At 50.3% G+C, this 23,475-nt stretch overlaps 1 protein-coding gene across 2 annotated transcripts in view; it reads right to left on the bottom strand.

Annotated features, from left to right (window-relative positions):
* Nucleotides 1-23,475, bottom strand: part of NPHP1 (nephrocystin 1) — a 224,573-nt gene that overhangs the window by 83,464 nt on the left and 117,634 nt on the right. For both annotated transcript variants that reach the window (XM_075339427.1, XM_075339426.1), the window contains exons 11-12: nt 22,949-23,043; nt 19,283-19,411 (exon numbers count right to left, since the gene is read on the bottom strand). In XM_075339427.1, the coding sequence (XP_075195542.1) occupies nt 19,283-19,411; nt 22,949-23,043 (224 nt within the window). The remainder of the gene's footprint in view (nt 1-19,282; nt 19,412-22,948; nt 23,044-23,475) is intronic.

Genomic DNA, 23,475 nt, shown 5'->3' with positions numbered 1-23,475 from the left:
AACAACACTGACAGAGCCGAGACCTGTCACTTGAGGGAATTGAGGGATAGTCCTAGCTGCAGACCGGACTGTAGAAAGGACAGGATGGTCGGCAAGGAAAACGGCCAAGGAGCATGGCCGGAAGAGCGACACCAGGACAGGAAAATTCTCCAAGTCCTGTGGTAAATCCTGGCCGAGGAAGACTTCCGAGCCTGAGTCATAGTGGAGATGACCTCGGAAAGAATGCCTGAAGCCGTAAGGATCCAGGACTCAAGAGCCACGCCGTCAATCTGAGAGCCGCAGAATTCTGGCGGAAAAAACGGACCTTGTGAGAGAAGGTCTGGGCGGTCCGGGAGATGCCACGGCACCTCTACGGACAGACGGAGCAGGTCTGGGAACCAAGCTCGCCTGGGCCAGTCTGGGGCGATGAGTATGACCCGACGGCCCTCCATTCTGATCTTGCGCAGGACTCTGGGCAAGAGAGCTAGAGGGGGAAACACGTAGGCCAGACGGAACTGGGACCAATCCTGAACCAGCGCGTCCGCCGCCAAGGCCTGAGGATCGTAAGAGCGAGCCACGTAAACCGGGACCTTGTTGTTGTGCCGGGATGCCATTAGATCCACTTCCGGAGTGCCCCACTTGCGGCAGATTGACCGGAACACTGCCGGATGCAGGGCCCACTCGCCGCTGTCCACGGTTTGACGGCTGAGATAATCTGCCTCCCAGTTTTCTACGCCTGGGATGTGGACTGCGGATATGGTGGACTTGGAGTCCTCCGTCCACTGAAGGATGCGTTGAATTTCCAACAGGGCTAGGCGGCTGCGAGTCCCGCCCTGGTGATTGATGTAGGCAACTGCTGTCGCGTTGTCTGACTGGACTCGAATGTGCTTGCCCGCCGACAGGTGGTGAAAAGCTACGAGAGCTAGGAGCACAGCTCTGATTTCCAGCACATTGATCGAGAGGGCTGATTTGGACGGAGTCCAAGTGCCCTGTGCTCGGTGGTGGAGAAACACTGCTCCCCAGCCGGATAGACTGGCATCCGTGGTGAGAATCACCCAGGACGGGGCCAGAAAGGAGCGTCCCTGGGACAAAGAGAGGGGCCGAAGCCACCACTGAAGAGAGCTCCTGGTCTGTGGCGACAGAGCCACCAGCCTGTGCAAGGAAGAGGTCCGCTTGTCCCAACAGCGGAGAATGTCCAGCTGCAGGGGACGCAGATGGAACTGGGAAAGGGAACCGCTTCCATTGACGCCACCATCTGACCCAGCACCTGCATGAGGTGCCTGATGGAATGACGGCGGAGCCTCAGCAGAGAGCGAACCGCCAGATGAAGGGACTGCTGTTTGACTAAGGGAAGCTTCACAAGTGCCAGCAGAGTCTCGAATTGCATCCCTAGGTACGTAAGTTCCTGGGTCGGGGTCAGAGTGGACTTGGGCAGATTGACAAGCCACCCGAATTGAACAAGCGTGGCGAGAGTGAGCGAGACACTCCGCTGAGAGTGAGCGAGACACTCCGCTGACAGTCTGCACTGGATGAAGCCTTGACTAGAAGGTCGTCCAGGTAAGGAATCACTGCCAACCCCTGGAGGTGCAGAACCGCAACCACTGCTGCCATGACCTTGGTGAATACACGAGGGGCCGTGGCTAACCCGAAGGGGAGAGCCACGAATTGGAAATGTTCCTCTCCGATTACAAAACGTAGCCAAACGCTGGAGTGAAACTGCGATTGGCACATGCAGATAGACATCTCTGATGTCGATGGATGCTAAGAAATCTCCTTGGGTCATTGACTGATCGCAGAGACTCCATGCGAAAATGCCGCACCTGAACATGCTTGTTGAGAAGCTTGAGATCCAGGTCGGAAGGCACCGTCCTTTTCGGGGACTAGGAAGAGATTTGAGTAGAAATCTCAGAACCGTTCCCAGTCGGGAACTGGTACAATTACTCCATTGGCCTGCAAGAATGCCACGGCCTGTGAGAAGGCGGCGGCCTTGGAGCAGGGGGGAGTTGACAGAAAAGAAGGGAATTTTGTTTACTTACCGTAAATTCCTTTTCTTCTAGCTCCAATTGGGAGACCCAGACAATTGGGTGTATAGCTACTGCCTCCGGAGGCCACACAAAGTATTACACTTAAAAGTGTAAGGCCCCTCCCCTTCTGCCTATACACCCCCCGTGGGATCACGGGCTCCTCAGTTTTAGTGCAAGAGCAAGAAGGAGGAAAGCCAATAACTGGTTTAAAAAACAAATTCAATCCGATGAAACATCGGAGAACTGAAACCATTCAACATGAACAACATGTGTATACAAAAACAAAAATCCCTAAGAAAACAGGGCGGGTGCTGGGTCTCCCAATTGGAGCTAGAAGAAAAGGAATTTACGGTAAGTAAACAAAATTCCCTTCTTCTTTATCGCTCCTAATTGGGAGACCCAGACAATTGGGACGTCCAAAAGCAGTCCCTGGGTGGGTAAAATAACACCTCGTGATAGGGCCGTAAAAACAGCCCTTTCCTACAGGTGGGCAACCGCCGCCTGAAGGACTTGTCTACCTAGGCTGGCGTCCGCCGAAGCGTAGGTATGCACCTGATAATGCTTGGTAAAAGTGTGCAGACTCGACCAGGTAGCCGCCTGGCACACCTGCTGAGCCGTAGCCTGGTGCCGTAATGCCCAGGACGCACCCACGGCTCTGGTAGAATGGGCCTTCAGCCCTGAGGGAACCGGAATCCCAGCAGAACGGTAGGCTTCAAGAATTGGTTCCTTGATCCACCGAGCCAGGGTGGATTTGGAAGCTTGCGACCCTTTACGCTGACCAGCGACAAGGACAAAGAGTGCATCCGAGCGGCGCAGAGGCGCCGTGCGGGAAATGTAGATTCTGAGTGCTCTCACCAGATCCAACAAATGCAAATCCTTTTCACATTGATGAACTGGATGAGGACACAAAGAAGGTAAGACGATATCCTGATTGAGATGAAAGGGGGATACCACCTTAGGGAGAAACTCCGGAATCGGGCGCAGAACCACCTTGTCCTGGTGAAACACCAGGAAGGGAGATTTGCATGACAGCGCTGCTAGCTCGGACACTCTCCAAAGAGACGTGACCGCTACTAGAAAAACCACTTTCTGTGACAGGCGAGAAAGGGAAACATCCCTCATAGGCTCGAAAGGCGGCTTCTGGAGAGCAATTAGAACCCTGTTCAGATCCCAGGGCTCTAACGGCCGCTTGTAAGGAGGGACGATATGACAAACCCCTTGCAGGAACGTGCGTACCTGAGGAAGTCGTGCTAGGCGTTTCTGAAAAAATACAGACAGCGCTGAGACTTGTCCTTTAAGGGAGCCTAGCGACAAACCTTTTTCCAAACCGGATTGCAGGAAGGAAAGAAGAGTAGGCAATGCAAATGGCCAGGGAGAGACTCCCTGAGCAGAGCACCAAGATAAGAATATCTTCCACGTCCTGTGGTAGATCTTGGCGGAGGATGGTTTTCTAGCCTGTCTCATGGTGGCAATGACCTCTTGAGATAATCCTGAAGACGCTAGGATCCAGGACTCAATGGCCACACAGTCAGGTTCAGGGCCGCAGAATTCCGATGGAAAGAAGGGAATTTTGTTACTTACCGTAAATTCCTTTTCTTCTAGCTCCAATTGGGAGACCCAGACGATTGGGTGTATAGCTACTGCCTCCGGAGGCCACACAAAGTATTACACTAAAAAGTGTAAGGCCCCTCCCCTTCTGCATATACACCCCCCGTGGGATCACGGGCTCCTCAGTTTTAGTGCAAAAGCAAGAAGGAGGAAAGCCAATAACTGGTTAAACAAATTCAATCCGAAGGAACATCGGAGAACTGAAACCATTCAACATGAACAACATGTGTACCCGAAAAAACCAAAAATCCCGAAGGAAACAGGGCGGGTGCTGGGTCTCCCAATTGGAGCTAGAAGAAAAGGAATTTACGGTAAGTAACAAAATTCCCTTCTTCTTCGGCGCTCCATTGGGAGACCCAGACGATTGGGACGTCCAAAAGCAGTCCCTGGGTGGGTAAATTAATACCTCAAGTTAGGGTCGTAAAACAGCCCTTCCCTACATGGAGGCAACCGCCGCCTGCAGGACTCTTCTACCTAGGCTGGCATCCGCCTAAGCGTAGGTATGCACCTGATAATGCTTGGGAACGTGTGCAGACTCGACCAGGTAGCTGCCTGGCACACCTGCTGAGCCGTAGCCTGGTGCCGTAATGCCCAGGACGCACCCACGGCTCTGGTAGAATGGGCCTTCAGCCCTGATGGAACCGGAAGCCCAGCAGAACGGTAGGCTTCAAGAATTGGTTCCTTGATCCATCGAGCCAGGGTGGATTTGGAAGCCTGCGACCCTTTACGCTGACCAGAGTCAAGTACAAAGAGCGCATCCGAGCGGCGCAGGGGCGCCGTGCGGGAAATGTAGATTCTGAGTGCTCTCACCAGATCCAACAAATGCAAATCCATTTCATATCGATGAACTGGATGAGGACAAAAGGAAGGTAAGGAGATATCCTGATTGAGAAGAAAGGGGGATACCACCTTAGGGAGAACTCCGGAATCAGGCGCAGCACTACCTTGTCTTGGTGAAACACCAGGAAGGGAGCTTTGGCTGACCGCGCTGCTAGTTCGGACACTCTCCGAAGAGATGTGACCGCTACCAGAAAGGGCCACTTTCTGTGAAAGTCGAGAAAGTGAAACATCCCTCAGAGGCTCGAAGGACGGCTTCTGGAGAGCAATTAGTACCCTGTTCAGATCCCATGGGTCTAACGGCCTCTTGTACGGAGGGACAATGTGACAAACCCCCTGCAGGAACGTGCGTACCTGAGGAAGTCGTGCTAGGCGCTTCTGAAAGAATACAGACAGCGCTGGGACTTGTCCTTTAAGGGAGCCGAGCGACAAACCTTTTTCCAAACCAGAGCAGGAAGGAAAGAAAAGTAGGCAATGCAAATGGCCAGGGAGACACTCCCTGAGCAGAGCACTAAGATAAGAATATCTTCCACGTCCTGTGGTAGATCTTGGCAGACGTCGGCTTCCTAGCCCGTCTCATGGTGGCAATGACGTCTTGAGATAATCCTGAAGACACTAGGATCCAGGACTCAATGGCCACACAGTCAGGTTCAGGGCCGTAAAATTCAGACAGAAAAAACGGCCCTTGGGACAGTAAGTCTGGCCGGTCTGGTAGTGCCCACGGTTGGCCGACCGTGAGATGCCACAGATCCGGGTACCACGACCTCCTCGGCCAGTCTGGGGCGACGAGGATGGCGCGGCGGCAATCGGAGCTGATCTTGCGTAGCACTCTGGGCAACAGTGCCAGAGGGGGAAACACATAGGGTAGCTGGAACTGCGACCCATCCTGAACTAAGGCGCCTGCCGCCAGAGCTCTTTGATCGTGAGACCGCGCCATGAAAATCGGGACCTTGTTGTTGTGCCGAGACGCCATTAGGTCGACGTCCGGCATCCCCCAGCGGCTACAGATTTCCTGAAACACGTCCGGGTGCAGAGACCATTCCCCTGCGTCCATACCCTGGCGACTGAAGAAGTCTGCTTCCCAGTTTTCTACGCCCGGGATGTGAACTGCGGATATGGTGGATGCTCTGTCTTCCACCCACATCCGAATCCGCCGGACTGCCTGGGAGGCTTGCCGACTGCGTGTTCCGCCTTGGTGGTTGATGTATGCCACCGCTGTGGAGTTGTCCGACTGAATTCGGATCTGTTTGCCTTCCAGCCACTGCTGGAAGGGTTGCAGGGCAAGATACACTGCCCAGATTTCCAGAACATTGATCTGAAGGGTGGACTCTTGCTGAGTCCACGTACCCTGAGCCCTGTGGTGGAGAAAGACTGCTCCCCACCCTGACAGACTCGCGTCTGTCGTGACCACCGCCCAGGATGGGGGTAGGAAGGACTTTCCCTTTGACAATGAGGTGGGAAGAAGTCACCACTGAAGAGAGTCCTTGACCGTCTGAGAAAGGGAGACGTTCCTGTCTAGGGACGTCGACTTCCCATCCCATTGGCGGAGAATGTCCCATTGCAGTGGACGCAGATGAAACTGCGCGAAAGGGACTGCCTCCATTGCTGCTACCATCTTCGCTAAGAAGTGCATGAGGCGTCTTAAGGGGTGTGACTGGCCTTGAAGGAGAGACTGCACCCCCGTCTGTAGTGACGCTGTTTGTCCAGCGGAAGCTTCACTATCGCTAAGAGAGTATGAAACTCCATGCCAAGATATCTCAGCGATTGGGTCGGGGTCAGAATTAACTTTGAAAAGTTGATGATGCACCCGAAACTCTGGAGAGTCTCCAGCGCAACGTTCAGGCTGTGTTGGCATGCCTCTTGAGAGGGTGCCTTGACAAGTAGATCGTCCAAGTAAGGGATCACAGAGTGACCCTGAGAGTGCAGGACTGCTACCACTGCTGCCATGACCTTGGTGAAAACCCGTGGGGCTGTCGCCAGACCGAAGGGCAGGGCTACGCACTGAAGATGCTCGTCTTCTATAACGAATCGTAGCAAACACTGGTGCTCTGGAGCAATCGGCACGTGGAGATAAGCATCCTGATGTCTATTGATGCTAGGAAATCTCCTTGAGACATTGAGGCAATGACGGAGCGGAGGGATTCCATCCGGAACCGCCTGGTTTTCATGTGTTGAGCAGTTATAGGTCCAGAACGGAACGGAAAGAGCCGTCCTTTTTTGGCACCACAACCAGATTGGAGTAAAAACCGTGACCTTGTTCCTGCAGAGGAACAGGGATTACCACTCCTTCTGCCTGCAGAAGAGCATCGGCTCGGTCGGGAGGTGGGGAAGTTCTGAAGAATCGAGCCGGAGGACGAGAACAGAACTCTATCCTGTACACGTGAGACAAAATGTCTCTCACCCACCGGTTTTTGACCTGTGGCAGCTAAATGTCGCCAAAGCGGGAGAGTCTGCCACCGACCGCGGATGCGGAGAGAGAGGGCTGAAAGTCATGAGGAAACCGCCTTGGTAGCGGTTCCTCCGGCTGCCTTCTTTGGGCGTGATTGAGCCCGCCAGGAATCTGAGCCCCTCTGAGCCTTTTGAGTCCTTATGGACGAGGAAAACTGTGACCTGCCCGAGCCTGGAAAGGATCGAAACCTCGACTGTCCTTTCCTCTGTTGGGTTTTGTTTGATCTGGGCTGGTGTAAGGAAGAATCCTTACCCTTGGACTGTTTAATGATTTCATCCAATCGCTCACCAAACAGTCTGACACCAGATAATGGCAAACTGGTTAAACACTTTTTGGAAGCAGAATCTGCCTTCCATTCCCTTAACCACAAGGCTCTGCGTAAAAACCACGGAGTTGGCGGACGCCACTGACGTACGGCTCGTAGAGTCCAGGACAGCATTAATAGCGTAAGTCGCAATGCAAACATATGCGAGGTTAAGGACGCCATCTGCGGCACAGATGTACGTGTGACGGTGTCCACCTGCGCCAGACCAGCTGAAATAGCTTGGAGCGCCCATACGGCTGCGAATGCCGGAGCAAACGACACGCCGATAGCTTCATAGACAGATTTCAACCAGAGGTCCATCTGTCTGACAATGGCATCTTTAAGTGAAGTCCCATCTTCCACTGCAACTATGGATCTAGCCGCAAGCCTGGAGATTGGGGGATCCACCTTTGGACACTGGGTCCAGCGCTTGACCACGTCAGGGGGAAAGGGATAACGTGTATCCTTAAGACGTGTGGAGAAACGCTTGTCTGGATAAGCGTGGTGTTTCTGGACTGCTTCTCTGAAGTCAGAGTGGCCCAAAAAAGTACTGAATTTACGCTTGGGATACCTGAAATGGAATTTCTCCTGCTGCGAAGCTGACTCCTCCACTGGAGGGGCTGAGGGAGAAATATCCACCAGTCTATTGATGGACGCTATGAGATCGTTCACCATGGCGTCACTATTAGGAGCATCCAGATTGAAAGCGGTCTCAGGATCAGAATCCTGATCAGCTACCTCTGCCTCATCATACAGAGAATCCTCTCGCTGAGACCCTGACTAGTGTGTGAAGTCGAGGGTCTCTCCCAGCGAGCTCGCTTAGGATGACTGGGACTGTCGTCCGTGCAGAGCCTTCAGCCTGGGATGTATGGGACCCCCTTGGAGCACGTATTAGTTCCAACTGAGGGAGACCGGGGGGCATTGTTCAACAGTGCCCATTGTCTGAGTCACCGGCCTGGACTGCAAGTTTCTAGAATCTTGGTCATAGTCCCAGACATTTTATCCGCAAAAAACTGCAAACTCTGTCCTCTGGACAGTTTCACAGGTGGCTCTCTCTGGGCCACCACTAGCAGAGACTCTACCCAATGGGGGTTAGTGGAACCTGCCGGTAAAACAGCCTCACATGCGGTACAGACAGCATAGAAAGCCTGTGCCTTGGCACCCTTGCTTTTCTGCGGACGACATGCTGTTGTCTCCTCAGAGCAATCCAGGGGTATCTAGCCAAGAAGCGACCGTACAGTGCAAATATAGGTACAAGCATAAGTACACAAAACACTGTGGCACTAGTGGGGTCAGCACCAAGGTGCTGCTTACCGCCCGCTTAAGCGGGTGTGTGGTCGCCAGAATCCCTTGACCGGGTCTCCCAGAGCCTGTGTCCGTTCTCCAGCTTAGACTGCATGCAGGAATGGCTGCCAGCGTCCTGTGAAGAGGGGCGGGCCGTGGGCGTGCCCCAGACAACGAGCGGGAAACTGGCGTCCCACTGTGCCCAGTGAGGGGGCTGGAGTATGTAAATAAGACTCCAGCCCTCGGTGCTGACCACTGTACAGCGTCCCGCCCCTTCCCTGACTGGCAGGCCCGGGGGCGGGAAGGAAACGAAACTAGGCCGCAAAAGCCGGGGACTCGATTTATAAGCGCTGCCGTCGTAAAAGCACGGTCAGCGCGGAAGTCCCCGGCGCACCACAAGTCTCATCCGCGCCGCAGCTTCTAGCAGCGGCCGGCGCGGCAGTTTCCCACACATTAACTCACTCAGCTAAGCTGCAGTGAGTATAGCCCCAGCGCGCAGCGCTGTTGTCCCCGGCGCACTAACACACCCAGCATGCTGGTGTGTGTGTGCGTGGTCTGTACGGGGACACAGAGTACCTTAACGTTGCAGGGCCTTGTCCCTGACGATACTCAGCTCCATTCCAGCAGGATCTCCGGGTCTGTGGATGGAGCCCGGCCTCAGAGCCTGGAGGCCGGTAAGATCCCACTTCACCCAGAGCCCTCAGGGGGATGGGGAAGGAAAGCAGCATGTGGGCTCCAGCCTCCGTACCCGCAATGGGTACCTCAACCTTAACAAACACCGCCGACAAAAGTGGGGTGAGAAGGGAGCATGCTGGGGGCCCTAGTATGGGCCCTCTTTTCTTCCATCCGACATAGTCAGCAGCTGCTGCTGACTAAACAGTGGAGCTATGCGTGGATGTCTGACCTCCTTCGCACAAAGCATAAAACTGAGGAGCCCGTGATCCCACGGGGGGTGTATATGCAGAAGGGGAGGGGCCTTACACTTTTTAGTGTAATACTTTGTGTGGCCTCCGGAGGCAGTAGCTATACACCCAATCGTCTTGGTCTCCCAATGGAGCGCCGAAGAAAACGGCCCTTGGGACAACAAGTCTGGTCGGTCTGAAAGTGCCCACGGTTGGCCTACCGTGAGGTGCCAGAGATCCGGATACCACGACCTCCTCGGCCAGTCTGGAGCGACGAGGATGGCGCGGCGGCAGTCGGACCTGATCTTGCGCAGCACTCTGGGCAACAGTGCCAGAGGTGGGAACACATAAGGTAGCCGGAACTGCGACCAATCTTGAACTAAGGCGTCCGCCGCCAGAGCTCGGTGATCGTGAGACCGTGCCATGAAAGCCGGGACCTTGTTGTTGTGCCGGGACGCCATTAGGTCGACGTCCGGCATCCCCCAGCGGCGACAGATCTCCTGAAACACGTCCGGGTGAAGAGACCATTCCCCTGCGTCCATACCCTGGCGACTGAGGAAGTCTGCTTCCCAGTTTTCCACGCCTGGGATGTGAACTGCGGATATGGTGGATGCCATGTCTTCCACCCACGTCAGAATCCGCCGGACTTCCTGGAAGGCTTGCCGACTGCGTGTTCCTCCTTGGTGGTTGATGTATGCCACCGCTGTGGAGTTGTCCGACTGAATTCGGATTTGCTTGCCTTCCAGCCACTGCTGGAAGGCTTGTAGGGCAAGATACACTGCTCTGATTTCCAGAACATTGATCTGAAGGGTGGACTCTTGCTGAGTCCACGTACCTTGAGCCCTGTGGTGGAGAAAAACTGCTCCCCACCCTGAAAGACTCGCGTCTGTCGTAACCACCGCCCAGGATGGGGGTAGAAAGGACTTTCCTTTTGACAATGAGGTGGGAAGAAGCCACCACCGAAGAGAATCCTTGGCCGCCTGAGAAAGAGAGACGTTCCTGTCGAGGGACGTCGACTTCCCGTCCCATTGGCGGAGAATGTCCCATTGTAGTGGACGCAGATGAAACTGCGCGAAAGGGACTGCCTCCATTGTTGCTACCATCTTCCCTAGGAAGTGCATGAGGCGTCTCAAGGGGTGTGACTGGCCTTGAAGGAGAGATTGCACCCCTGTCTGTAGTGAACGCTGTTTGTCCAGCGGAAGCTTCACTATCGCTGAGAGAGTATGAAACTCCATGCCAAGATATGTTAGCGATTGGGTCGGGGTCAGATTTGACTTTGAAAAGCTGATGATCCACCCGAAACTCTGGAGAGTCTCCAGCGCAACGTTCAGGCTGTGTTGGCATGCCTCTTGAGAGGGTGCCTTGACCAGTAGATCGTCCAAATACGGGATCACAGAGTGACCTTGAGAGTGCAGGACTGCTACTACTGCTGCCATGACCTTGGTGAAGACCCGTGGGGCTGTCGCCAGCCCGAAAGGCAGAGCTACGAACTGAAGGTGTTCGTCTCCTATAACGAAGCGTAGAAAACGCTGATGCTCTGGAGCAATCGGCACGTGGAGATAAGCATCCTTGATGTCTATTGATGCTAGGAAATCTCCTTGAGACATTGAGGCGATGACGGAGCGGAGGGATTCCATCCGGAACCGCCTGGTTTTCACGTGCTTGTTGAGCAGTTTTAGATCCAGAACGGGACGGAAAGACCCGTCCTTTTTTGGCACCACAAACAAATTGGAGTAAAAACCGTGACCTTGCTCCTGAAGAGGAACAGGGGTCACCACTCCTTCTGCCTTTAGAGTGCACACCGCTTGCAGAAGAGCATCGGCTCGGTCGGGAGGTGGAGAAGTTCTGAAGAATCGAGTTGGAGGACGAGAACTGAACTTTATCCTGTACCCGTGAGACAGAATGTCTCTCACCCAACGGTCTTTGACCTGTGGCAGCCAAATGTCGCCAAAGCGGGAGAGCCTGCCACCGACCGAGGATGCGGAGAGAGGCCGAAAGTCATGAGGAAGCCGCCTTGGTAGCGGGTCTTCCGGCTGTCTTTTTTGGGCGTGACTGAGCCCGCCAAGAATCTGAGCTCTTCTGATCCTTTTGAGTCCTTTTGGACGAGGAGAATCGGGACCTGCCTGAGCCTCGAAAGGACCGAAACCCCGACTGTCCCCTCCTCTGTTGGGGTTTGTTTTGTCTGGGCTGAGGTAAGGATGAATCCTTACCCTTGGACTGTTTAATGATTTCATCCAAACGCTCACCAAACAGTCGGTCACCAGAAAATGGCAAACTTGTTAAGCACTTTTTGGAAGCAGAATCTGCCTTCCATTCCCTTAACCACAAGGCTCTGCGTAAAACCACGGAGTTGGCGGCCGCCACTGCCGTACGGCTCGTAGAGTCCAGGACCGCATTAATCGCATAAGACGCAAATGCAGACATTTGAGAGGTTAAGGATGCCACCTGCGGAACAGATGTACGTGTGACCGTGTCAATCTGTGTAAGACCAGCTGAAATAGCTTGGAGTGCCCATACGGCTGCGAATGCTGGAGCAAACGACGCGCAGATAGCTTCATAGATGGATTTCAACCAGAGCTCCATCTGTCTGTCAGTGGCATCTTTAAGTGCAGCCCCATCTTCCACTGCAACTATGGATCTAGCCGCAAGCCTGGAGATTGGAGGATCCACCTTGGGACACTGGGTCCAGCCCTTGACCACGTCAGGGGGAAAGGGATAACGTGTATCCTTAAGCCGTTTGGAGAAACGCTTATCTGGATAAGCGTGGTGTTTCTGGACTGCCTCTCTAAAGTCAGAGTGGTCCAGAAAAGTACTTAATTTACGCTTGGGATACCTGAAATGGAATTTCTCCTGCTGTGAAGCTGACTCCTCCACTGGAGGAGCTGGGGGAGAAATATCCAACATTCTATTGATGGACGCTATAAGATCATTCACTATGGTGTCACCATCAGGAGTATCCAGATTGAGAGCGGTCTCAGGATCAGAATCCTCATCAGCTACCTCCGCCTCATCATACAGAGAGTCCTCCTGCTGGGACCCTGACCAGTGTGATGAAGTCGAGGGCCGCTCATAGCGAGCTCGCTTAGGCTGTCTGGGACTGTCGTCCGTGTCAGAGCCTTCACCCTGGGATGCATGGGACACCCCCGGAGCCCGGAGCTGTTCCAACTGAGGGGGACCAGGGAGCAATGATTCAACAGTGCCCATGGTCTGAGTTACTGGTCTAGACTGCAAAGTTTCTAGAATTTTAGTCATAGTCACAGACAATCTATCCGCAAAAACTGCAAACTCTGTCCCCGTCACCTGGACAGTATTCACAGGTGGTTCTCCCTGGGTCACCTCTAGCAGAGGCCCCGGCCGAGCAAGTGCCACAGGGGCCGAGCACTGCACACAATGGGGGTCAGTGGAACCTGCCGGTAGAGTAGCCTCACATGCGGTACAAGCAGCATAGAAAGCCTGTGCCTTGGCACCCTTGCTTTTTGCGGATGACATGCTGTTGTCTCCTCTGAGTAATCTAGGAGGGTATATAGCCAAGAATCACCAGCGACCGTACAGTGCAATGTATAAAAACAACCTCCACTCAAAAATATTATGTATTGCAAAGTGTGCACAGTACCAACATTCCAAGCTGTACTATTGAAAAAATGAGATTTTTGGCAAAAAATTGCAATTTTTCGAGCCACCCCGCCAACGTCACGGCAAATCTCCTGGGGCAGTCCTAACACTAAAATATTTTTATTTAAAGTGTGCCATGTGGCCTCACATATGCAAAATTAGGACTGCACAGCACGTACCTTGTGCTTTTCAGTCACCGTCTCCATGACTGATTCATGGTTGTGGGCGGGACAGGCCCGAGCACATGCTGCTTAGAATAAATAGCCAGTGGACGGGGTTGGATGGCCAGTGTGAACAGCCACCAACCGCCAAAAATCAGGACAGATGGAAAAATAAACATGAGGTGCACTGCAAGATGAGAATCAACTGGGACCCTATATAACAAGAAAAAACAGCATAAAAACAACCTCCACTCAAAAATATTATGTATTGCAAAGTGTGCACAGTACCAACATTCCAAGCTGTACTATTGAAAAAATGAGATTTTTGGCAAAAAATTGCAATTTTTCGAGCCACCCCGCCAACGTCACGGCAAATCTCCTGGGGCAGTCCTAACACTAAAATATTTTTATTTAAAGTGTGCCATGTGGCCTCACATATGCAAAATTAGGACTGCACAGCACGTACCTTGTGCTTTTCAGTCACCGTCTCCATGACTGATTCATGGTTGTGGGCGGGACAGGCCCGAGCACATGCTGCTTAGAATAAATAGCCAGTGGACGGGGTTGGATGGCCAGTGTGAACAGCCACCAACCGCCAAAAATCAGGACAGATGGAAAAATAAACATGAGGTGCACTGCAAGATGAGAATCAACTGGGACCCTATATAACAAGAAAAAACAGCATAAAAACAACCTCCACTCAAAAATATTATGTATTGCAAAGTGTGCACAGTACCAACATTCCAAGCTGTACTATTGAAAAAATGAGATTTTTGGCAAAAAAATGCAATTTTTCGAGCCACCCCGCCAACGTCACGGCAAATCTCCTGGGGCAGTCCTAACACTAAAATATTTTTATTTAAAGTGTGCCATGTGGCCTCACATATGCAAAATTAGGACTGCACAGCACGTACCTTGTGCTTTTCAGTCACCGTCTCCATGACTGATTCAGTGCAAAGTGTGCACAGTACCAACATTCCAAGCTGTACTATTGAAAAAATCATGCCAAAAATCTCATTTTTTCAATAGTACAAGCTGTTTTTTCTTGTTATATAGGGTCCCAGTTGATTCTCATCTTGCAGTGCACCTCATGTTTATTTTTCCATCTGTCCTGATTTTTGGCGGTTGGTGGCTGTTCACACTGGCCATCCAACCCCGTCCACTGGCTATTTATTCTAAGCAGCATGTGCTCGGGCCTGTCCCGCCCACAACCATGAATCAGTCATGGAGACGGTGACTGAAAAGCACAAGGTACGTGCTGTGCAGTCCTAATTTTGCATATGTGAGGCCACATGGCACACTTTAAATAAAAATATTTTAGTGTTAGGACTGCCCCAGGAGATTTGCCGTGACGTTGGCGGGGTGGCTCGAAAAATTGCAATTTTTTGCCAAAAATCTCATTTTTTCAATAGTACAGCTTGGAATGTTGGTACTGTGCACACTTTGCAATACATAATATTTTTGAGTGGAGGTTGTTTTTATGCTGTTTTTTCTTGTTATATAGGGTCCCAGTTGATTCTCATCTTGCAGTGCACCTCATGTTTATTTTTCCATCTGTCCTGATTTTTGGCGGTTGGTGGCTGTTCACACTGGCCATCCAACCCCGTCCACTGGCTATTTATTCTAAGCAGCATGTGCTCGGGCCTGTCCCGCCCACAACCATGAATCAGTCATGGAGACGGTGACTGAAAAGCACAAGGTACGTGCTGTGCAGTCCTAATTTTGCATATGTGAGGCCACATGGCACACTTTAAATAAAAATATTTTAGTGTTAGGACTGCCCCAGGAGATTTGCCGTGACGTTGGCGGGGTGGCTCGAAAAATTGCAATTTTTTGCCAAAAATCTCATTTTTTCAATAGTACAGCTTGGAATGTTGGTACTGTGCACACTTTGCAATACATAATATTTTTGAGTGGAGGTTGTTTTTATGCTGTTTTTTCTTGTTATATAGGGTCCCAGTTGATTCTCATCTTGCAGTGCACCTCATGTTTATTTTTCCATCTGTCCTGATTTTTGGCGGTTGGTGGCTGTTCACACTGGCCATCCAACCCCGTCCACTGGCTATTTATTCTAAGCAGCATGTGCTCGGGCCTGTCCCGCCCACAACCATGAATCAGTCATGGAGACGGTGACTGAAAAGCACAAGGTACGTGCTGTGCAGTCCTAATTTTGCATATGTGAGGCCACATGGCACACTTTAAATAAAAATATTTTAGTGTTAGGACTGCCCCAGGAGATTTGCCGTGACGTTGGCGGGGTGGCTCGAAAAATTGCAATTTTTTGCCAAAAATCTCATTTTTTCAATAGTACAGCTTGGAATGTTGGTACTGTGCACACTTTGCAATACATAATATTTTTGAGTGGAGGTTGTTTTTATGCTGTTTTTTCTTGTTATATAGGGTCCCAGTGCAATGTATAGCATGCAAGCATAAAAATACAACTGTACACTTCGGCACTAGTGGGGTCAGCACCAGAGGTGCCGCTTACCGCCCGCTCAAACGCGGGTGTGTGGTCGCCAGAATCCCGTGTCTGGGTCTCCCAGAACTTGTCTCCCCTCTCCAGCTCAGACTGCACACAGGAATGGCTGCCGGCGTTCTGTGAAGAGGGGCGGACCGTGGGCGTGCCTCAGACAAAGTGCGGGAAACTGGCGTCCCACTGTGTCCAGTGTGAGGGCTGGAGTATGTAAAGTAGACTCCAGCCCTCTGCGCTGATGTTCTGTACAGCGTCCCGCCCTTCCCCTGACTGGCAGGCCTGGGGGCGGGAACGAAGCGAAACTAGGCCGCAAAAGCCGGGGACTCGAGTAATAAGCGCGGCCGCCATATATGCACGGCCAGCGCGGAAGTCCCCAGCGCACCACAAGTCCCAGCCGCGCCGCAGCGTAAACTGACAGCAGCGGCCGGCGCGGCAGTTCCCAATACATTAACTCACTCAGCAGAGCTGTAGTGAGTAGTGGCACAAGCGCGCAGCGCTGTTGTCCCCGGCGCACTAACACACCCAGCAATGCTGCAGTGTGTCTGCGCGCGGTCTGTATGGGGACACAGAGTACCTTGACGTAGCAGGGCCATGTCCCTGACGATACTCAGCTCCATATCCAGCAGATTCCCCAGCGGCTGTGGATGGAGCACGGTCTCCTGTGCCTGGAGACCGGTAAAATCCCACTTCACCCAGAGCCCTAAGGGGGATGGGGAAGGACGCAGCATGTGGGCTCCAGCCTCCGTACCCGCAATGGGTACCTCAACCTTAACAAACACCGCCGACAAAAGTGGGGTGAGAAGGGAGCATGCTGGGGGCCCTAGTATGGGCCCTCTTTTCTTCCATCCGACATAGTCAGCAGCTGCTGCTGACTAAACAGTGGAGCTATGCGTGGATGTCTGACCTCCTTCGCACAAAGCATGAAAACTGAGGAGCCCGTGATCCCACGGGGGGTGTATAGGCAGAAGGGGAGGGGCCTTACACTTTTAAGTGTAGTTCTTTGTGTGGCCTCCGGAGGCAGTAGCTATACACCCAATTGTCTGGGTCTCCCAATTAGGAGCGATAAAGAAAATCTGTTTGGCGGCTGGATAGAATTCTATTCTGTAGCCGTGGGAGATGGTATCCCACACCCACTGATCGAAGACGTGTTGAAACCACACGTCGCCCAAGTGGGAGAGCCTGCCACCGACCAAAGGACGTTGCTGGCGCGGCCAGATAATCAAGAGGAGGCTGCCTTGGTGGCAGCAGCTCCTGCGGACTTCTGAGGACGCGGCTTCATGCGCCAGCTGGTTTACGGACCTTGGCTGAGTTAGTGGACGAGGCCGAGGGCTTAGGGGACGACCAGTTAGAGGAACGAAAGGAACGAAACCTCGACTGGTTCCTGCCCTGGACAGGTTTCCTGGGTTTGTGGCATGGAAGTACTCTTCCTGCCAAAAGCTTCCTTAATAATTTCATCCAGTTGTTCACCGAATAGACTGGTCCCAGCAAAAGGGAGCCCAGCAAGGAACTTCTTAAGAAGCATCTGCCTTCCACTCTCGAAGCCACAGGAGCCTGCGGATAGCGAGGGAAGTAGCCGAGGCCACCGCAGTGCGGTGACAGTCTCCAGCATGGCAGACATGGCATAGGATGAAAAGACTGAAGCCTGGAAGTTAAGGCAACCATTTCGGGCATAGAGTCCCTGGTGAGGGAAAGCATCTCCTCCAGAGAAGCAGAGATGGCTTTGAGAGCCCGCACTGCTGCAAAAGATGGGGAGAACGAGGCCCCTGCCGCCTCACCAGAAGGTCAACCTGGCGGACAGTGGAATCCTTAGAGAGGTGCCGTCAGCCACTGATACAACTGTCCGAGCTGAAAGTCTAGACACCGGAGGGTCCACACTTGGTGAATGAGCCCACTCCTTGACCACCTCTGGTGGAAGGGGAAAACAGTCATCAGAACCACGCTTTGGGAAGCGTCTGTCAGGACAGGCTCTGGGCTTGGTCACAGTGGGCTGAAAAACTGGAATGGTTAAGGAACACACTCCTTGTTCTCTTAAGGTATACTGATGCCTTTCTGCCAGAGGGGGATGCTCCCCTGATACAGGCGGATTGAGGTCCAGTACAAATATAATGGACGCAATCAAATCATTAGCATCTGCGTCACCTTCGGACAGATCAATGGGGTACATGAAGTAGCGTCCGAGCCCCTATTAAAGGCATCCTCCTCGTCCTGTGACTCAGCTCGTGAATCAGAGCCGCGGGACTAGGAAGGAAAGGGGACCCTGCGTCTCCATTTTAGGAGGACGGGGTCTGAGACCAGATGAAGAATCCTCTGTGAGCTTTGCTGAGCGAGCCGTAGCAGCAGAAGCGCCCTGAGAAGGGGGCTGATGCATGCTCAGCAGTGTCCGGGACAGCTGTCCCCTGGAGAGAGGGATTCTACCCAAACCGGGGGTTCAGCCACCGGAGCCGGAGCAGCCGGAGGGACCACTGATGAGCTTCCAAGTCTACATGCAGTGCATATTAAGAACAGCCTTGCAGCCTTGCTCTGATGTGAGACATGCTGCAGAAGTGGGGGCTCTGTCCAGAATGACCCCCAGCAGAGTATATAAACAGAGTATATAAGCAGCTGCACAACCGGAGGTTGTGGCTTGCCAGACCGTTTAACATAGAGACATCTCTGTGCCCTCCAGATCCCCCAGCCCAGGCCCCCATTTGTCACAATGTGGTTATGCAGACATTGAGAACGCTGATAAAATGGCGCCGGAGCGAGGAGAGGGGGCGGGGCCTACTCTGAGAGCGGGATCCGGAGGGCAAATGAGGTATACAGGGGAGGGAATCTTTCCTCAGTGAGGAGTGTCCGTTCCCTGTGCTGAACAGCCGCTGGGCGGAGCCGCACTGTCCCTCTGCATGACTGACATGCAGGGGCAGTGAAATCGAAACTAGGCCTCAGGCGAAGCCGGGGCCTAGATTTAAACATGCGGCCAGCGTGCAGGCACCATCGGCACGGTTCTCCAGTGAAAACTGGAGAACCGGCCGGAAATGTTAACACAGTCATATAACACACTCTCCCCAATATATAAAGTACAAGGGACCCCTGGAAAGACCACTTTCTGTGGTAATAACGTCTCAGTACTTAGCTTGTGAGACGCAGGTGCCAGGTCCCTGGGGGGTGAGCGCTCCGTCCGGCAGGATCCTGAAAGGGCTGCGGATGGAGACCGGTCTCCTGCAAAGCAGTGAGAACCGTGATGGCTCCCACTTCAAGCCAGAGCCTCAGGGGATGGTGAAGGAGCGCGGCATGTGAAGGCTCCAGCCTTGTAAAATCAACCTTAACAGCACCGCCGACACAGTGGGGTGAGAAGGGACATGCTGGGAGTCCAGATTGGACCCGCTTTTCTTCCAAATCTTTGAAATCAAAAATCAAAATTCAGAGAATGCATGTGTGTGTGTGACCTCCTGAATACAAAGCATTGAACTGGTTGGATTTGTCATCCAGGGGGTGTATATGCTCGGAGGGAGGAGCTACACTTTTAGTGTAGTACTTTGTGTGTCCTCCAGAGGTAGAAGCTATACACCCATGGTCTGGGTCTCCCATAAGGAACGATGAAGAAATAAAACATTATATTAAAATTATGTTTACTAGGAATAATTTGAACTTGAACGTAAAAAATGCTTACCTTACTGCCATCAAATAGGCAGAGTCGTATATGTCTGCTGAGAATCTGAATGCTAGCTCCAGGGAGAGGTATCATCTTACAGCTCCATAGTGTCAAAAATATAGACACGCGAGTGGACAGGGGCTGAATCTAGAATTATTAAGAGAGGAAATAAAGAAAAATAGGACTGAAATGAGAATCTTGCATGAAAAAACTGCACATTATATATATATATATATATATATATATATATATATATATATATATATATATATATATATATTCATGGCCGAAAGTGTTGCCACTCTTGAAAATTATTGCAATTACGCGTTTTGTAATATACATATTTATTTCCTTTGTGTATTGGAACATCACAAAAAGCAAGAGAAAAAAAGGCAAATTGGACATAATTTCATACAACACTCCTAAAATAGGCAGAACAAATTGTTGTCCCCCTCAACTTAATATTTGGTTGCACGCCCTTTGAAATAAATAACTGCAATCAAATCACTTTCTTTAACCATCAATAAGCTTCTTACACCTCTCAACTGGAATTTCGGACCACTCTTTTGAAAACTGCTCCAGATCTCATATATTAAGGCACCTTCTCCCAACAGCAATCTTAAGATCTCTCCACAGGTGTTCAATGGGATTTAGATCTGGACTCATTGCTGCCACTTCAGAACCCTCCAGGGCTTTGTTTCCATCCATTTCTAGGGGCTTCTTGAAGTATGTTTGGAGGTATTCTCCTGCTGGAAGACACATGATCTAGGTCGCAAACCCGGCTTTCTGACACTGTCCATGACACTGCGACCCAAAATCCTTTTTTCAGATTTCATGATGCCTTGCACAAAGTCAAGGTATCCAGTGTCAGTGGCAGCAGAACAACCCCCAAATATCTTTGAACCTGCACCATATTTGACTGTAGGTACTGTGTTCTTTATTTGAAGATCTCATTCTGTTTTCGGTAAACAGCAGAATGATAATATCTATCTTAAGGTACCGTCACACATAACGAGATCGCTAGCGAGATCGCAGCTGAGTCACGGTTTCTGTGACGCAGTAGCGTTCCCGTTAGCGATCTTGTTATGTGTGACACCTACCAGCGATCAGGCCCCTGCTGTGAGATCGCTAGTCGTTGCAGAATGGTCCAGGCCATTTTCTTTAAAGGCGATGTCCTGCTGGGCAGGACACATCGCTGTGTTTGACACTGTGTGACAGGGTCACAGTGACTGCTGAGATCGTTATACAGGTCGCTACTGCCACCTGTATTGTTCCTGCATCGCTGATAAGAGACTTACCTGCGATCCCTATCAGGTCGCATCGTTTTCAGGACCGCTGGTAAGTCGTTGTGTGTGACTGCGCCTTTAAGTCTCATCTGTCCACAAGACACTTTTTGGCTTACTTATGTACATTCTGACAAACAACAGTCTAGTTTTTTTTGTGTCTCAGTGGGGTCCTCCTGGGTCTCCTGCCATATTGTTTCATTTCATTAAAATGTTGATGGATAGCTTGTGCTGACACTAATGTTCTGAGTCTGCAGGACAACTTTAACTTTGTTGTAACTTGATTGGGGCAGCTTATCCACCATCCGAACTATCCTGAATTGCAACCTTTTAAGAATTTTTCTCTGCCATCCACATACAGGGAGATTAACTACAGTGCCAACTTCTTGATTATCTCAGAAAATGAGTCTATTGCGGTTTTGCCTAGCGGCTGCCCAAGCCATAATCCCCAGACACTGGAGGTCTTCTCGTGCCCCGGCCTTGGATGAGTGGCTTAGGGAGATGGCCTCCCTTTACAGAATGGAGAGTTTCACTGCTGAAATTCAGGACGCTACTGAAAAATTTATTAAGATCTGGAGCCCCTGGGTCTCTTTTTTTGATTCTCCAGACTTCAGGTCCCTCTTTGGGGCGAGTTGAGGCTCTAACTAGATCTTCCCTGCTAGTTATTCCCAGCCCTTCCCCATGATCCGTTTCCCCTTCATTATTCACTTTGTCTACCTCCCTCTTTTTTTCTATCTTTTTCTTTGACTGACCATTATGTGCCTCTATGGTAGGAATGGTAAATCTTTGCTGTTTACGTTATAGTTTGTAGATTTTATACCTTTATAATGGTTCAGGCCAGATCGACATAAATGTTCTGAAATGTTCTTTATTGTAACAAACTGTATATGGCTATACCCATGCAAAGCCTTTCATGTTTCATTGCATTTTTTTTGGTCTTGTCTTTATTTGTGGGTTAGCCTTGGTCTGCAGCCCTGCTTATTGTAACCAACCTTAATTTTTCAATAAAAAAAGAGATTAAACATAAACTTCTTGATTATGTTGCGCACTGTTGGCAAAGAAACATCAAGATATCTGGAGATGGACTTGTAGCCTTGAGGTTGTTGATATTTTTCAACAAATTTGGTTCAGAAGTCCTCAGAGTTCTCTTCTTCTCTTTCTGTTCTTCATGCTTAGTGTAACACACATAGACACAGTCAACTTCTCTCCTTTTTATCTGGTTTCAGGTGTGATTTTCATATTGCCCATACTTGCCACAAGTGTCTGTATGAGCATAACATGCTTGAAACAAAGATATTCACAATTATGGAAAGATGCAAACAATTTTGTTCTGCCCATTTTTGTAGGTCTTGTGTAAAATAATGTCAAATTTGCCTTTTTTTCCCTCTGTTTTTTTGTGTTGTTCCAATACACACAAAGGAAATAAACAAGTAAATAAAACAATTTCAAGGGTGCCAACACTTTCAGCCATGACTATGTGTGTAGATAGATAGATAGATATACCCACACTACATAGCAAAGAGCAATATGAAATAATGCAAAGCAGAATCTACATATTTAAAGGGAACTCATCATGTCAAAAAACATTATTAATATTCAGATATGGGGTTAAATTGCAGATTAATAGCATTCTGGAGCCATGGAGCCGTATTGGGAGCCCAGCTACCAGGAGGAAATTAAGTTTATTACTCCCGGCAGCTTCTGGATGTCAGCCATAGAGGTGGGACTTTAGTCAAAGCTCAGTGCAGAGTGAAGTGGCTGTAATAATGCCCCCTGATACTCACTGACAGCCAAATCTGAATTCCATTAGTTCAGAGATGGCTGTCAGTCACTGACAGGGTGTGGTTACAGATGCTGCTCACTATGCACTGAGCGGTGACTGAAGATGCGTCGGTCTCACCTGTAAGACTGAAAGCCAAGGCTGCTGGGAGAAATAAAACTTACTTCCTCCTAGTAGTCAAGCTTTCACTGCGGCAGTTGGGCAGATGAAGAACGCTATTAACCTGCAGTTTGTACAGAGGTTAATAGTGTTTTTGACACGCCAGATTTCCTTTAATATACAGTATATTGAGCAGACAAGTGGTCATTGGTTCCTCCAGAGGTAAAAACATTGCTAACCTTTCAGACGGATATTTTGGAACATTATTTTTACTGCTTCAATAATAAATTTTGCCAGCAATGTTTAAGAAACAAAAAACACTAACATTTTTTTTTATCTAGAACTAAATGAAGAGTCTTACACTGGCATCTTAGCTTGTTTTATAAGGATCCAAGCCGAACATGATCCATGCTGAACATTACTGAACATAATAGTGAAAGTATACTACAATTCTTTGCCGTTATTTTAATTCTGCATCTCATTAGTGTTTTTAATATACTAACCAAATATATTAGAACTTACCCCTCCTTTCTCTGAGTCCCACAACAGATCCTTAAAGCCCAACTGTGACGAGGTGAGATCAGGCTGGAGGTATCTGCTGGCTTTGTATTGATCTCCTACATGAGAGATATAGTCCTTGATATATTTTCTTTGATTTTTACACACTGACCCGATTATATAACAACTGTAACTCTCTCTAATTGTCTACATGTTGCATATTTATATTTTATTTTTTGTGCTAAGCAATGGCTTGTCCACTTTATGGTATGTGGATTCATGCTGCCCGCACCAAGGGCAGCATGAATCAGAGTCTGGCTGTACAATTGCAGCCAGGTATATTTTTCTGCAAAAATACTCCATTATTTCAGAGAAAAAACAGTTTAAAGATCCAGTCGGGGACCATAGGGAGAGATAATAATATAATACAGTCATATGAAAAAGTTTGGGCACCCCTATTAATGTTAACCTTTTTTCTTTATAACAATTTTGGTTTTTGCAACAGCTATTTCAGTTTCATATATCTAATAACTGATGGACTGAGTAATATT

The sequence above is a fragment of the Anomaloglossus baeobatrachus genome, chromosome 3, assembly GCF_048569485.1.
Source record: "Anomaloglossus baeobatrachus isolate aAnoBae1 chromosome 3, aAnoBae1.hap1, whole genome shotgun sequence".
Taxonomy (NCBI): Eukaryota; Metazoa; Chordata; class Amphibia; order Anura; family Aromobatidae; genus Anomaloglossus; species Anomaloglossus baeobatrachus.
The sequence above is the reverse complement of the archived record's forward strand: the minus strand, read 5'-3'. Positions and strand labels throughout refer to the sequence as shown.